Here is a 14,412-nt window from a genome sequence, read left to right as displayed (position 1 = left end):
CTGCACGCTTGTGTCCACCTGGTCGGCTGACCGTGGGCCAGGAAGTGGACAGTCTGGGAATCTCAGAGAAGTGGCTGTACGGCCAATGACAGCCTCAGGAGGGTCGAGCTTCACAGCTGTGCTCCTGATGGTTGCTGCTGCCTAACAAATGATCTTTGACTAGGTGACGAAGTGTTGTGATGGTTGGATGACCTGTGTTGTTTTCAGGCAGAGGGGGAAATCAGAAGGCTAGGGAACGGATTGTTTGCCTTACTTTTCTGCTGCGTGTCTTCATATCTTACAGTCTGAGCTTCTGCAGCATGACAGTGTTGTTCTCTTTCAGAGGAGTCAAACTCAGTCTCCAACGCCACCAAAGCCCCCATCCCCGAGCTTTGAATTAGGACTGTCCAACTTCCCTCCGCTGCCAGGAGCGGCAGGCCACCTGAAGACTGAGGACCTGTTTGAAAACAGGCTGTCTAGCTTCTTAATTGGATCATCAAAAGAAAGGGTAAGATCCGTATTGCTGATGTTTGCTTAGTGCTGAGTTTCAGTCCAGTGCTTCTCCAGGTGCTTCACACAGGCAGGTGTGTGCATGTGGAAGAGGTTCAGAGAGGGTAAGTGGTTTGTGGAGGCCACGTGGATTTGGAGTAGTCGGGTCAGAGTTGAACGTACGACTAGACCCTCTCAGTGCATTCCCTCGCTGCCTGCCAAGGTCAGAGGTGGAAACCTGTGTCGTGTGCCACACAGACTCTCTCTCTCGCTGCAGACTCAGATTGCACTTTTATGGTTATTATTCAGGACCTGACTTTATTTTACAAGTCCACAAAATAAAACAAAAACCTGAATTATAACAGAAGTGATATCGTTTTTAGTAATCGACATCACTAAGGAGAAGCCGAGAATGATTTTACTGTAATTCCGGTGGCTTTGGCCAGCTCCACGGGCTACCACACCAGTTGCCCTCACTCTTCGGTGCTGTTTGCAGGCCCAAGAATGAGGGGAGCTACCGAAGTCAGAGAGTGTTAGTCTGCAGTGCTCCTTCTGGGTTCTTCGATTGTTAATGAGGTTTGGAGGGTCTGTGCTGGGAGTGATGTGTGGTGCCTGGGTGAGCGCTTAGCCGGGTCGAGGCAGGAACAGCTGTCAAGTTGCCATGGTAGCATTTGTCCTCTTGCGAGTTGTCTGCCTGGCTCTCCACCGGTCTCGTTGTGTCTTTTTCCAATGGAAATCTCCCCACCTACTGCCTCAGATGGAAGGCCTCTGGATTGGGGCAGGCACCGCCTTGCAGCCACGTCCAGACTGTGGACACTTGCAGGGCCACCACAGAGTCCCTCAGTTACCAGGCCAGGGCTCAGGGCAGGACTTACAGAGCCCCATGTTCAGTCCTTGTCCTGTTGCTGCATGATAACTGCTCCTATTTTTTCCCCCCTGAATGTTTATATTATTTATACATATGTATTTTAAATGTTTATTTTATTTTTGAGAAAGAGAGAGACCATGTGGGCAAGGGGCAGAGAGACAGAGATGGGATCCGATATGGGCTTTGCACTGACAGCAGCCAGCCCAATGAGGGGCTCGATCCCATGAACTGTGAGATCATGACCTAAGCTGAAATGAAGAGTTGGATGTGGAACCGATTGAGCCACCCAGGCACCCCTGTATCATTTATTTTTTGAAGAAAGAATGGCTACTTGTAAAAAGTCTTGGCCGGGTGCCACACCCAGGTGGAGCCCCTGCAGCGTCCCTCTCTGTGCCCTGGTGCCTGTGTGTGAGAGCAGTGGGGACTCCGGCAGGGGCCGCAGCACTGCCCTGCTCGCCTTGCCCCCCCACATGCTCTCAGTTCAGTCCACTGCTGAACCTTTAATCTGCTATGAAAATAGAATCATAAGAAAACGTTATATTTGCGCTTAATGTCACTTCCAATTACGTACTCGTCACACAGCGGGAGGGAGACTGTGCATTTGTGAAGTGTCGCTGTGTGTGGTCACTGGCTGGAGTAAGAGCATCTAGCGTTATTCACGTCTTTGCCCCATGATTGCGCACAAATTAATGTAATTGTTCCAGACCTTGGTTTCCTCGCCTGTTCAGTTGGGAATTCACACACCTCCTTCCAGGGGACGGTTTGTGCATTCGAGCGGGAAGTGTGCCCACACCCACCTCTCACCACAAGGCCCTCAGGCTTCTATCTGTACTGAAGTGTTGATTTTCTTGGTTTTAGTTACAAAAATGAGCCATGTGGGAATTAGGTGGGAACTCGAGTGTTCATCATGTGCCAGGCTGTGCTAGGCACTGGCGTGTCAGGAATAGGATGCCTCTGATATTTATTCCTTGGAGAAAAGGAGCCTGTGGAGAAGTAGAAGCCCAAGGGTGGCCCATGTCACAGGAGTGAAGAGGTGTTTGTGGCCAGAGCGGGGGCTCCCTGGAGGACAGGGCTTTGCTTCTTTGGCTGCTGGATGGCGTGTCTTCCAGCCGCTCCCCTGTGTGGAGGCTGTATGTTCAGCTCAGGTGGAATGACCCTGGGTCCTGGGGAGGAAGGCAGCAAGCCTCCTTGTCATTCAGACCAGGAACTGTTACTGGTATTTTAAGGTCATTCTGAGAGAGCTGTGAGGGCTTCTTCACCCAATTTAAACTGTCATCCCTTGGTTTTCAGGGCCTGAATGCGGATGCAAGCACGAACACGCTCCCCGCAGTGAGCCCCAGAGAGCCCTTAGCGCCAGCTGCCTGCACCCTGTCTGCAGCCTATGGGCGCTCCCCCTCCCCCTCCCACCTGCCTGAGTAAGTACCACCTGCCGCCAGGCCTCCATGCCGTCAGATGCCCTTGCCTGTCGTGTGTGGGAGATTCACACCGTGGGTGGCGTTTTTGCAGGGATCCCAAGGTGGTGGAGAAGCAGAGGGAGACCTCGAATGTGGACAGACTTCCTTCTGCCCTCACTACAACAGCGAGTAAATCGGTGCAAGTGAATGGCGCTGCCACGGTACGTTGATGTGGGGAGAAGATGGTTCCTTTCCTGCATCTTGTCTGTCTTATCCAGCTTATCTGCCGTGAAGTCTGATTTGTGCTTTCTGTACCAAATACCTTGTGTATTGGCTACTAACTTTCAACCAAGTGTCCTGCTTCTTTCTCATTGCCACTGTCCCGGGACCTTTCTGTTTCTCTGTTGGTTGAGCGAGGTTGTCTGCAAGTCTCTGGACCGTTGCCCCGCCTTGTCTGCGGATTCTGCTCACTCAGACCGCTGCTGTCACAGCAGACACCAAGCAGAAGCACGGCCGCCCCTGCCCCTACCCCCACCCAGGGCAGCTCTGTCCTGGCCACGGGCCCCTGCAGCTCCTCTCCCTGCTGCTTTGCCCTTGGTGCGCTCGCCCTGTTTGTTCTCATCTGTGTTGTCCTCAGTGTGATCTTGGGTGAACTTCTGCCATTGACGTTTGGGAGTTAAATCCTTAGGTCTACAGGGTTGAATCTTTAAAGAAAAAATTTTTACAGATTGTAATTATTTTTAAGTTAGTAAATGGCTTATGGACGTGAAATAGTTTTAAGTTTCTTTTCTACTATTTAGCCTTCAAAAGCTGAAAAATTAACTTTTTTTAAAAAGTTTTTTTTTTTTTAACTTTATTTATTTTGAGAGATAAGAGAGTGAGCTGGGGGAGGGGCAGAGAGGAGGAGAGCGAATCCCAGGCGGGCCCCACGTTCCTGATGCGGGGCTCAATCCCATGACCCTGGGCTCACGACCTGAGCCAAAAGAGCCAAAATCAGGAGTCTGACGCTCAACTGACTGAGGCACCCAGACTCCCCTTTCTAGAAAGGTTTTCTTTTTTTTTTTCTTTTTTTTTTTTTTTTTTTTGTAATTTACAAAGCAATTTAGTAAGTTGAGAGGCAGCATTTAGTGAATTAAATAATACAGGGAGTTTTGGATCTGTAATTGATATACATTCTATTAAAAAAAGGAAACACTTTGTATTAGGTCACCACACTGATTTATACTACTTTCAAATATATAAAAACATGAGGAAGTAAGTTCCTTTGTGACCCCAACTGAGGTATCTTTTCTTTAATCCTAAAACAATCAGTTTTAGAAGCTAACACCAGTAAGTTTACAGAAGTACAAAACACCAAAACAGCTTAAGCAGAGACACTTTATTTTTAAGAAAAGTATGTTTTCTCATTTTCTATTCTTGGCATAAATTTTAATTCTTCCCAGTAGAACCCAAACCTCCTGAACCCCTTTCAGTGTCATCCAAAACCTGAACTTTCTCTATTTCTGGATAAAAAATCCGTTCACAAATGAGCAGTGCAATTCGATCACCTTTTCTCAAACTTTGCCAAAATTAAAAAAAAAAATTTTTTAACGTTTATTCATTTTTGAGAGACAGAGACAGAGCATGAGCGGGGAAGGGGCAGAGAGAGGGAGACACAGAATCCAAAACAGGCTCCAGGCTCTGAGCTGTCAGCACAGAGCCCGATGCGGGGCTCAAACTCACGGACCGCGAGATCATGACCTGAACCAAAGTCGGACGCTCAACCGACTGAGCCACCCGGGCGCCCCTTCTTTGCCAAAATTTAGTAGAACACCCACATTTCCTCTATAATCTTCACCTATGATGTCAGCTCCTACATCTATGAGGTGTTTTGCAGCCAAGCCAGAACAGGGAGCTCCTCTTCCATAGCACCCAGAAGGAAGAGCTATCTGAATGTCCATTTTCACAAGGGCTTTTTCCATAGGTGGTACTGTGTGATCATAGGCATTGTACAGGTCGTAGCCCATGGCCCGCACGGACCGCTTGCTCGGGGCGGTGGCGGGCTCCGAGAGCCAGACAAAGCAGAGCCGCATGGCGTCCTCCGCAGGCCGAGCCCACTTGCTGGGGGAGATGGTGGGTGTCGCTTCAGAGCAGGGCATGGCAGAGCAGAACGAGAGAAAAGACAGCCGCCAAGGGAACAAGCGGACGCCTCTAGAAAGTTTTTAACTCTGTCTTCACCTTTCCTGAATCCAAAACCACACCACCAGCCTCTAGTAGTTTGAAATGGGCACAGACGTTATTTGACGTTCCTTGGTGAGTGATGGGCTGCATCACTTACAGGTGTTCCAGGAAGCCCGTGCCATGCGCAGTGCCGTGCTTGGAAGGAAACGTGGGCAGAGAAAGCAGGTGCTGCTCTTGCCTGTTTCCAGGGGCACCGTTTCTCACACCCCCTTGGAGGCTTCCGTATGGCGAGAGAGTGTGCAGAGGCCAGTACTGTGTGTCTGAGCACCTTTTCTGGTTTTACCCATTTTTACAGGATGTTTCTAGAGTGTCTCGGAGGGAACCCTGTGTTGCGGGAAAATAGAAGTTGTTGATGTTGATGAACCTTTACCGGTGACGGTACTTTTGAATGTGGAATTTGGCTACTGCTGAAAACTCTGTTCACTTTTACCTGAAGTAGACCTTGTTTTCACATGTTTGGAGACGTCATTTTGTGCGCCTAATCCCAGCGTTGTTGTGTCTGTTTCCCAGGAATTGCGAAAACCCAGCTATGCGGAAATTTGTCAGAGGACGAGTAGAGAGCCTCCGTCTTCCCCGTTGCAGCCCCCGAAAGAACAAAAGCCAAATGCTGTTGGTTGTGGGAAGGAAGAAAAGAAGCTCGCCGAGAGAGAGCCCTGTGCCCCCAAGTCCAACCCGGGACCGCCCAAAGACCAGAGGAGGCCGCCAGGCCGCCGGCCCTCGCCCCCAGCAGCCGGGAAGCGTCCACACAGAGAACAGAGCACCCCTCCCAAGTCCCCTCAGTGAACGCCGAGGTCTGGGAGGGCTGTGAGGAACTGAGGTCGCCACAACTCAGCACTGTCCCACTCGGGGCCGAGAGTGAGCCGCTGGTTAGGAGCTTGCAGCGTAGACGGGCCGCTGAGGTGCCTGCAAGTGGTGTTTCTTCCGTGAGTCGGATTTTCCCCCCTCTTGAAAAAAAATCTATTTTTCAGGATTTAATTAATATAAACCTTATTTTAGGTTGGTGCTTAACTGGAGGTGATGCATAAGTCTGATTTTTTTCAGGATAGTAAATGCATTTATCCTAACAAATTGATATTTTTATTAAGCCTCCATGTGGCTATGAATGCAAGCTCTATATATAGTGAGTTTTTCTAAATTAAGCGGAACTATGCTACTTCATTTTTTAAAATAACTGGTTAGCAAGTGCATATCTCTGAGATGTCCAGACCGACGGGTGGGCTGCAGACGGCTGGGATCGAGGTTGGAGGCAACACAGTCAGTGTGGCCTGGAGAAGGGGTGGGGTCAGGTGGTGCCCTCGCTGGCATGGGAGTTGTACTTCATTCAGAATCTTAGCAAGTGACGCTAGCAGTTGTTTGGGGTTTTTTGTTTTTTTTTTTTTTTTTTTCTGTTTTTTTTTTTTTTTTTTTTTTTGTTTTTTTTGGCTTTTTTTTTTTTTTTTTTTTTTTAAGTATAGCCTGTTTTTGACCTACTGGGCAAGATGCACCCAAGAGAGCCCTGAAACCGTGAGTTTTTATGTGCTGCAAGCAAGTAACCAGCCTCTCAATCCAGACTCCGTGGCTGTTGTGTAAGATAGAGTCAAAGCACATTGTGAATAGAACCTACATGAAAACGTAAACCTGGTTGCCCACCGACGCGTCACCGCGAAATTGTACCCTGATGTTGTCTTGCTCCTGCGAGCTGGCCCGGAGGGCTCGGGAGCCACCGTGGCTCTTGCCGTGGCTCCCGCGGCTCCCCCGCATTAGCTCCGTGGGAGCCCCCCCGTACCTCCGTGTCGGCACACAGTGGAAGTGTTACTTAAGTCGTGAGAGAGGTGTGTGCGGTGCCCGTGGCGGTGAGGCCAACAGTTCCCTCCGAGACGAGGGTCTCACTGACTCCCTTCCGGAAGTGCTGCACTCTGAAGAACACGCATGCACTAGCGCTAGCAGTGGATAATAAAGTTCAATATAAATTATTTTGTTTTAAAATGCCTAAATTCTTTCTTTAAGTATTCTAAGCAGCAGACATTAAAATACTTCCTGCTAAATGTAACCATACAGTTTATTCCACAAAATGTTATTTAACAAGACTGAGGTGTTTTTTTTTTTAAAATTATTTCCATCCAATATTTAAAGACTTGAATTTTATTTAAACTTGAAAATGACTTTGCCTTAACTTTTGTAGAAGACAGCTTAGAGTTGGCGGAGACCGGCCCCTGGGTGGGCGCGAGTGGGCGCCAGAGCCGCTCTGTCACGTGGGGCCGCCGCCGCCGGGGTTTCTGAGTGAGCGCTCCGTAGTGTGGGAGCTGGGCTGGCAGCGGTGTCTGTGATGTACCCTGAAGATCTGCAACAGTTGACCTTTCTCAGATTGTTGAGAAATCCTGTAAATGCAAATAGTCGATACTGTATTAAATATGTGCACTTGGGAGTGTGTGCTTTGCTTGTACAGTTGTAAATAATCAGAACATATTAAAAAGGTACCCTAAAGAGAAAAATCTGATAAAAATTATTGATATATTATAAATGTTGCTATTGAGCTGGATGTAGATAAAACTAAATGTTGTGGTTTGAATATTATTTTAATTTGTTGAGGTGTTTTTCTTTTCCTCTTATGCTGGTGTGTTGGACTGATTCTCCTCTTTGCTGCTGCAGAAGGGAAACGGAAAGTCCTGTTAAAGCCTTCCGATGTCTTCATGCTCTTCTTAAAAGTCTGTAAATATGTACTAATCATAGCTAATGTGAAAGCATAATGTAGGAAGCAGAAACTGGCAGGATCTTCAGGAGAACGTAAAAGATAATCTACTTAAAATCATAAATAGCTACGCGCGATTCGCCCTGCCAGAGGAAAACACGCCCTGGTGAGCTTGACCGTGTCCTTCAGAGAAGCTGCCAGTACTCAGATTTTACTTAGAAAAAACAGTGCTAGTATGTTGCAGATGCCTGTAAAAGGAACATGGGGATTCGTTTTTTTGTAGTTGAGGGATTGTGGACTTAAAAAATCAGGAAGAATTGACCTCTGACACCCCAGCTAATGAGTACTGTGAGAAGAGTTGGAAAGGCGAGCCACAGGAGGTCCACACTGAGCGGTCTTGGCTGGAGGAGGGAGCGGATGCCGTCAGCCTTCGTCATCCCCGAGCCGCGGACCTGTGGAGCTGAGACACTGGTTTTCAGGAGTGCCGTGTCCTTCCCCCGGCCGGGGGGTGTGTGTGCTAGAGCCAGCTGTAGCCATCTACTGCACACGGGACGGAGGTGGTCACTCGTGACAGCAACGGGGCACGGCTAGCCAGTGTGGCGGCCGTCCCACTGCACCCATGCCTGCACCGTACTGCAGCTCTTGTCCTCGTGGCCAGTCTGTCGCATCCAGATTTGCAACCTCGCTCTAGTGTTATTTTTATAGCACTCTTTAATTAAGCAAAGATGATATGCCAAATAGCTATATTATGTCCAAAAAAGCCCATCTTTCTGAGATCCTTGTGAGATCTTACACTCACAGAAAAGGAGGGGAGCCCACACAAGGGGAGGCTGGGACGCAGCACGGGGGGCGGCCGCTCTGGCGCAAGCAGCCAGCAGTCTGAGGCTTTTGTCCATTTTTAGAAACGTCACTCTTTCCTTTCCTCAGCAGTACCTCAGGGTGTAGAGTCAGATACGGCAATCACAAATGACGTTTTAACTTGTAAAATTGTGTGAGGATACTTCTAATTTGGAAATAGAGGGATGAGAATCTGGCCCCATTTCACCAGACATGAATTTCAAGTAGAGTAGTTGCTTTTTAAGAGTTGGTGTCCTGATGTTCCTGGTCTGGCCCTCCTGTCCCCGCATCACTGATTGTCACTAGCGGGTGGCAGGAAATGTTTCCTGTTGCTGGATTAGCCAGGAGCACAAGGTTTACATTTAAACACCGGCTCCGTTTGTTCCGAGGGCAGCGGGTGAGGAAGGTGCACGTCTGTGCCTGCCGCCTGCGAGCTGCAGTCGTGCTCTCGTGCACTTGGTGGCCTGTCACCCGGAGCGCAGCAGACAATCCAAGTCAGGAGCAGAGCGGGATGTAATACGGAAGCTTTCTTGAGGGCTTTTGTTTTTGTTCTACTTTTCATTAAGACTGGAATCAAGCTTACATGTAAACTATTGGTAATTTAAGTTTCCTTTTGTGTCATTCAGTGTAAAACTGTCTAATTTGAAAAATGTAGGTTATGAAAAATAAAGATTTAGGCACTGTTCAATTTTTCTTTTGATTTTTCTTAATTAAAAATTTCTTCAAGAATACATCTTTTTAAGAAATACTTTTTGTGTCTTCCCATTAGTGTATATATAGAGAATGAAACATGGTTGGTTGCCTCCAACTTGTGTTTGGGTCATCATGGTGCCTCGCACACTGAGCGTCTGCAGCGTGAGGGTACCCCCAGATGCAGTGGTTTAAGGCACTTGGGGGAGTATTAAACCCAAGATTTGCCACAAAGGTAAATACCCTATGTCGGGATCTTTTGTTCCTTGTTAAATGGCCTGTCTCCCCTGAGGTGTTCCCATAGAGTTGCTTGATGATTGGGTCCTTGTGGTTCTCAAATCAGATGTGAGCCTCAGAAACAAAGTAATTGACTTATCCCTAAATACCGGTGATGCCAGCGCTGCTCAAGGCTGAATGGACGAACGTGTTAGTATATTACCGAGTTGATGCACACAGGTCTACTTAGATGTTAATGGACTGATTTTCCTCGTCTGTGAACTGCCTGTTCATATCCTTTTCCCATTTTTCTGCGGCGTTACCTTTTTCTTACTGACGTGGTGTTCTCGATCTGTTCTGGCTATTAATTCTTTGTCTGTTATGTATGTTACAAATTTTTCCCCTCAATCTCTACCAGTTGTCTTAACTTTTTTAGAGTATGTTTTATCTTACAGTTTTTAATTATCATGTAGTAAAATTTATCAATCTTCTCCTTTACAGTTCTAGCGTCTTGGTCTTGTTTATGAAGTATTTCCCTACTCTGCAGGCGTAAGGATAATCTGTGTGCGTGTGCGCGTGTGCATGTGTGCGTGCGCGTGTGCCCAATCTGTTTGGAATTGCTGGCCTGTGTGTGTGTGTGTGTATGGTCTGGGGTAAGAACCTAATTCTGCTTTCGCCATACGGAGAGTATCTTTTCTCCGTGTCACTCGTTATCCTCCGTGATGTGTGATGCCAGTCTTGTTATTTAGAGAAGCCCTGCAGGTGCATGCGTGTTGTCCAGGCGCTCTGTCCTTCACTGTCTATAGTTCTGTTTCTTTGCTAACACCATAGGGTTTCGTTCAGCCATCATTCGGCATTGCTAGGAATTGCTTTCATGGAACTCCTTGCAGCAGTGATTGAATGTGCTCCACGAAGGCAGAAAGTGAGCCCATCCTGACCACCTCTGTACCCTCTGTTCTTAGTACACTGTCTGCAACATAATAGATGCTCAATAAATGTCTGTTAAATTGACAAAATATTTATTGAGTATGTATTCTTTGTGCACAGCACTGGCCTAGAAAACTTGGAAGAAATAGGGCAATGAGTTGCTTTGCTGTTTCCATTTAGCCCCCCAAAACCCAATGGTTTGAAATGACAATCACACATCAGGATTGGCTGATGTAGGTTCCTCCCAGCGTCTCTGCCGACCCTCGGCCATACTTGCTCGCGGATGTGTGGGGGGTACACAGACCTCGTCACCACGTGCTGCTCACCTGGGCCAGCAGGCCAGCCGAGGCCTGTGCTTTCATGGCTGTGGGAGGGTGCAAGAGCTGGGCCCCAGCATTTAAGCCCTCCTTCCCCAAGAAGTTGAAGTTGTTGCATTGTGTTCCTTGGTACATCCGCATCTCTTACTAACATTAAAGTCCTGTGTTGTCCTGAATCGTGGAGTAAAAGTGACGGGTGAAGAAGTGCCACCAGCAGATGGCCACAGGTTGTGGGGCCTGACGAGCTGTGAGCCCTGTTTTTGCCTTGTGGCCTGTCGTGGTCTTACACCAGGCTCTCTGGGGCCCCTGCCTCTGACACACTGTTCTGGCCCACCATGCAGAGGCAGAGAGGAGGAAACGGAAAACAGAACAACCGCCTCCCCCCTCAGGTTCTGCGTGTTTGCGGAACCGGAGGCTGTGGGGCGTGGCTAGTGCGTTGGGTGTTCGCCAGGTGGGCCTGGCCCCCGTGCCCCCACAGTCCTGCTCTGAGCTGAAGGGGGCCGGGGAGTCACAAGGAAAGGGCGGTCACTTGGGCCCTCAGGGTTCGGGTGGTGGTACCAGGAGAGACCGCCTGCTAGCTGACCGAGGGAGGAAAGGCTTTCCATAGCAGGGGCTGGCAATTGTGTGTCCAGGAGATGGGGAGATGCAGCCATCAGGGGGTGTCCCTGGCATGGCAAGGGCCCCCAATGCCTGGATTCCTCCTAAGCCAGATTTTCTCTGAGCCACGGTGGCCACCTTGCCTAGCTGAAACTCATGACTCGTCATTGCAATGACCCCGTCAGTACAGAGGCTCCGCACGCAGTGTGCGAGGACCCTCCAGAACATTGAGAAGCAAAGCGGGTGCCCCCCGGGGGCGGCCATTTGTCTCGCAGAGCACTGCCCCTTCCGCCCCAGCCACAGGACGTAGGACGCGTGCCCAGTACGCACACAGCGCCAGCAGCATCGGGGCTTCTGAAGAGGCCCAGCTGTGTGGCCCAGATTGCTGGGTCTCAGGCTCCCAGACAATTGGGAGCCACCAAAAGGATAAAGAGCCTGTCCCGGGCAATGACGCAATGACGCTGCCTGCAGCAGCAATGACGCTGGAGAAGGGCCTCCCCCGTAGCCTGCCACGCACCTCTCACAAAAAGACTGGAGTCGCCACGTCCAAGTGTAGGAATGGATGTGAGAGGCAGCACCAGGCGGGGCGTCAGCGCCAAACGTGGCCAAGGTTTCAGGGCAGCAGTGCCGTCCATGGTCCACAGCGCTAGAGTAGCACCTTTTGTTAGTGACTGCAGGTCTGCTCCCTGCAGCCACAGCGAGGGCAGGAACGTGGGGGGTTAGGTCTGGCCCTCAGGGCTGGCGGCACCTGCCCACACTGTGGCTCTGAGGGACCCTGGGTGGCCTCCTGGCAAAGGCGGCATCCCAGCCCCTGGCCGCTAGACTGGAGACCAGGCTGCCGCAGGAGTGCCCCGTGCCGCTGAAAACCACACCAGGAGTCACTTCATCCTGGGACAAGGTTCTGATAGCTTGGGCCTCATTTGCAAAGTCAAATGAAGATTTCTTCCTACTGACTCTCCTGCCATGAACTTGGGGTTCAGGGTGGGGGGTGGTAAGGACGCAGACGGTCGTTGTCGAGAATTAATGGTCAAAAGGTGCTTGTGGGTGATGGGCAGTCAGGTCACGAGGGAAAAGCAGGCAGACACGCAAGAAGCCCCAGGACCGGTGCCCAAGTCAGGTGGGCACGACTGTAGGTCAGTAACGCTGCACCTGTCCTTCCTCCTGCTTGGCTTTGATTTGCTCTTCTCCTCCCGTTCCTTAGGATCGAAGGTGGTTGATTTATAGTCCCTTCTGAGGCAGGTGCTCCCTGCTGTAGACGTCCCTGTGAGCTGAGTCCCAGCTCTTTGTACTTTTACATTCTTTGACCAGGTGAGTATGTACAAGTGTGTCCTTTCGCTCCAGGTGGTGGGGCAGTTTCCCGTTGTCTCTGTGTCACCGGCTCCTGGTCTGGTTCCATTGTGGTCAGAGAACACCGTACGACATGGGCGACCTGGCGGCGGTCTGCCGCGGGACCGTCCTCGGGGCCTGGAGGAGAGCGCAGGGAGGCGCCCTCGGATCCTCCCCAGCTGTAGGGGTGCACCTGTCTGCACACCTGCTCCCGGGGGCTCGCGCCTTCCAGCTCCGGTGGCGCTCGGTCGGGGTACTTGGGGCACCTGTGTTTGGGCACTTCAGGATTGCGTGTCTTCTCGTGGGATCTGTCCTGTGACCATTCGGTAATCTCCCTCTTGGTTCCCAGGCTCCGACATTTTACTTTATTGGACGTTGGTGTACCGTTCCTGCTTTTCGTTTCCCATAATGCCGGTGAGGCGCACCTTTATCTCGGCTCACAGCTGCCAGTCCCGGCTGTGACCTGGTGCACGCAGACCATTCACACACGAAAGAATCTGTGCGCTGGGGCTGTGTGCTTTCCGTGAGCTCCTCCGTTCCTTTTCTCCTTGCCTTCCAGGGCTTCTAACCTGCTGGCTGCTTAAGGTCCAGGTCACAGGCCGCTTCAAGGACACCAGTGCCTCCGTGGCCGCAGGTATGTTGGCCAGAGTGGTCTCTTCCGGAGTCTCTTCTCACAGGTAACCAGCGGGTTAATCGGTGCCCCTGGTCCGTTCGGCTTAGTGGATTTTCATGGTGCCCGCCTCATACCGTGACGACGAAGACGCGGCGAGCACTTGAAGTGGTACCGCCAGCGCCTGAGCCCCGGACCCAGCCAGCGGCGGCCGGGTTCCCTGGCACGTCGTCCCTCTGCTACCAGCAGGTGCGGGCGGCCTGATCCCACGTTCCGGGTCCCGGGATGTCCCTGTTGGCCGGAACCAAGCATGGCGCGTGGAGCCGCGGCCACCGTGTTCAGTTCAGGGGGCCCGTGTGCTGGGTGCAGGTGAGTGAGGAGCCACGGCCCGGTGGATGGTTTTGGGAGAAGACGTGAGGCGGAGCCAGCTGCCCTTGGGAACTGTCGGGGGGACGGGTCCGAGACAGGGGCAGGGTCGGGAGAACACAAGACAGCCCAGAGATTGCATGGACCTGGTTTCGTGGACCGTCAACGAGTGACCATCCAGCTGATGGAGGGTGGACAGTGTGGACGATGACCATCAGCTGACAGAGGGAGGACAGTGTGGATGAGTGACCACAAGGGTGCCTGAGGGTGGACTGTGTAGACGAGTGACTGTCCAGGCGTCTGAGGGAGTGGATGGTGTGGACGAGTAACCATCCAAGTGTCTGAGGGTGGACGGTGTAGACGAGTGACCAGCTGGGTGTCTGAGGGTGGACGGTGTAGACGAGTGACCAGCTGGGTGTCTGAGGGTGGACGGTGTAGACGAGTGACCAGCTGGGTGTCTGAGGGTGGACGGTGTAGACGAGTGACCAGCTGGGTGTCTGAGGGTGGACGGTGTAGACGAGTGGCCAGTCGGGTGTCTGAGGATGGATGGTGTAGACGAGTGACCAGCTGGGTGTCTGAGGGTGGACGGTGTGTACAGGGGGGGCAGTGTAGACGTGTGACTACCCAGGTGTCTTAAGAGAGACTTGTGGGTGACCTGAAACCACCCAGATGTGAGGCGGCCGGTCTGTCCACAGGGTCCTGGCCGCCATGATCCTGTACCTGGAGAACCGCATCCCGGTGTCCCCACCTGTCCCGGGAGCAGGGTCTGGCTGTTCCGTGTGCCGTCCCGGCAGCCTCTGTGGGCAGCGTGTACGGGTTCCACCCAAAGCTGCCCAGACCAAAGCGGGGGGCGGGGGGGGGGGGGCGTTTGGTGGCTTTTACAGAGCGCAGGGGTCATGAGTGCGGGT

At 51.3% G+C, this 14,412-nt stretch overlaps 2 protein-coding genes across 5 annotated transcripts in view; one reads left to right on the top strand and one right to left on the bottom strand.

Annotated features, from left to right (window-relative positions):
* LARP4B (La ribonucleoprotein 4B) overlaps positions 1 to 9,148 on the top strand; it is a 104,808-nt gene extending 95,660 nt beyond the window's left edge. For all 3 annotated transcript variants that reach the window (XM_042944721.1, XM_042944722.1, XM_042944723.1), the window contains 4 exons: positions 323 to 487; positions 2,627 to 2,751; positions 2,843 to 2,951; positions 5,461 to 9,148. In XM_042944721.1, the coding sequence (XP_042800655.1) occupies positions 323 to 487; positions 2,627 to 2,751; positions 2,843 to 2,951; positions 5,461 to 5,733 (672 nt within the window). In that variant the 3' untranslated portion in view covers positions 5,734 to 9,148. The remainder of the gene's footprint in view (positions 1 to 322; positions 488 to 2,626; positions 2,752 to 2,842; positions 2,952 to 5,460) is intronic.
* Positions 4,130 to 5,458, bottom strand: LOC122223792 (deoxyuridine 5'-triphosphate nucleotidohydrolase, mitochondrial-like). 2 transcript variants are annotated; one of them, XM_042944725.1, is made up of 2 exons: positions 4,507 to 5,452; positions 4,130 to 4,288 (listed from the first exon to the last, which is right to left on the bottom strand). In XM_042944725.1, exons 1-2 carry the CDS (start codon positions 4,866 to 4,868, stop codon positions 4,159 to 4,161), a joined length of 492 nt encoding a protein of 163 aa, XP_042800659.1. In that variant the 5' UTR covers positions 4,869 to 5,452; the 3' UTR covers positions 4,130 to 4,158. The 2 variants fall into 2 exon arrangements, with proteins under 2 accessions (XP_042800659.1, XP_042800658.1); XM_042944724.1 differs by lacking the exon at positions 4,130 to 4,288 and having other exon boundaries at positions 4,460 to 5,274; positions 5,381 to 5,458.
* Positions 9,149 to 14,412: the final 5,264 nt, after the last annotated feature.

The sequence above is a fragment of the Panthera leo genome, chromosome B4 (genome assembly GCF_018350215.1).
Source record: "Panthera leo isolate Ple1 chromosome B4, P.leo_Ple1_pat1.1, whole genome shotgun sequence".
Lineage (NCBI taxonomy): Eukaryota > Metazoa > Chordata > Mammalia > Carnivora > Felidae > Panthera > Panthera leo.
This window is presented reverse-complemented; position numbering and strand designations above follow the sequence as displayed.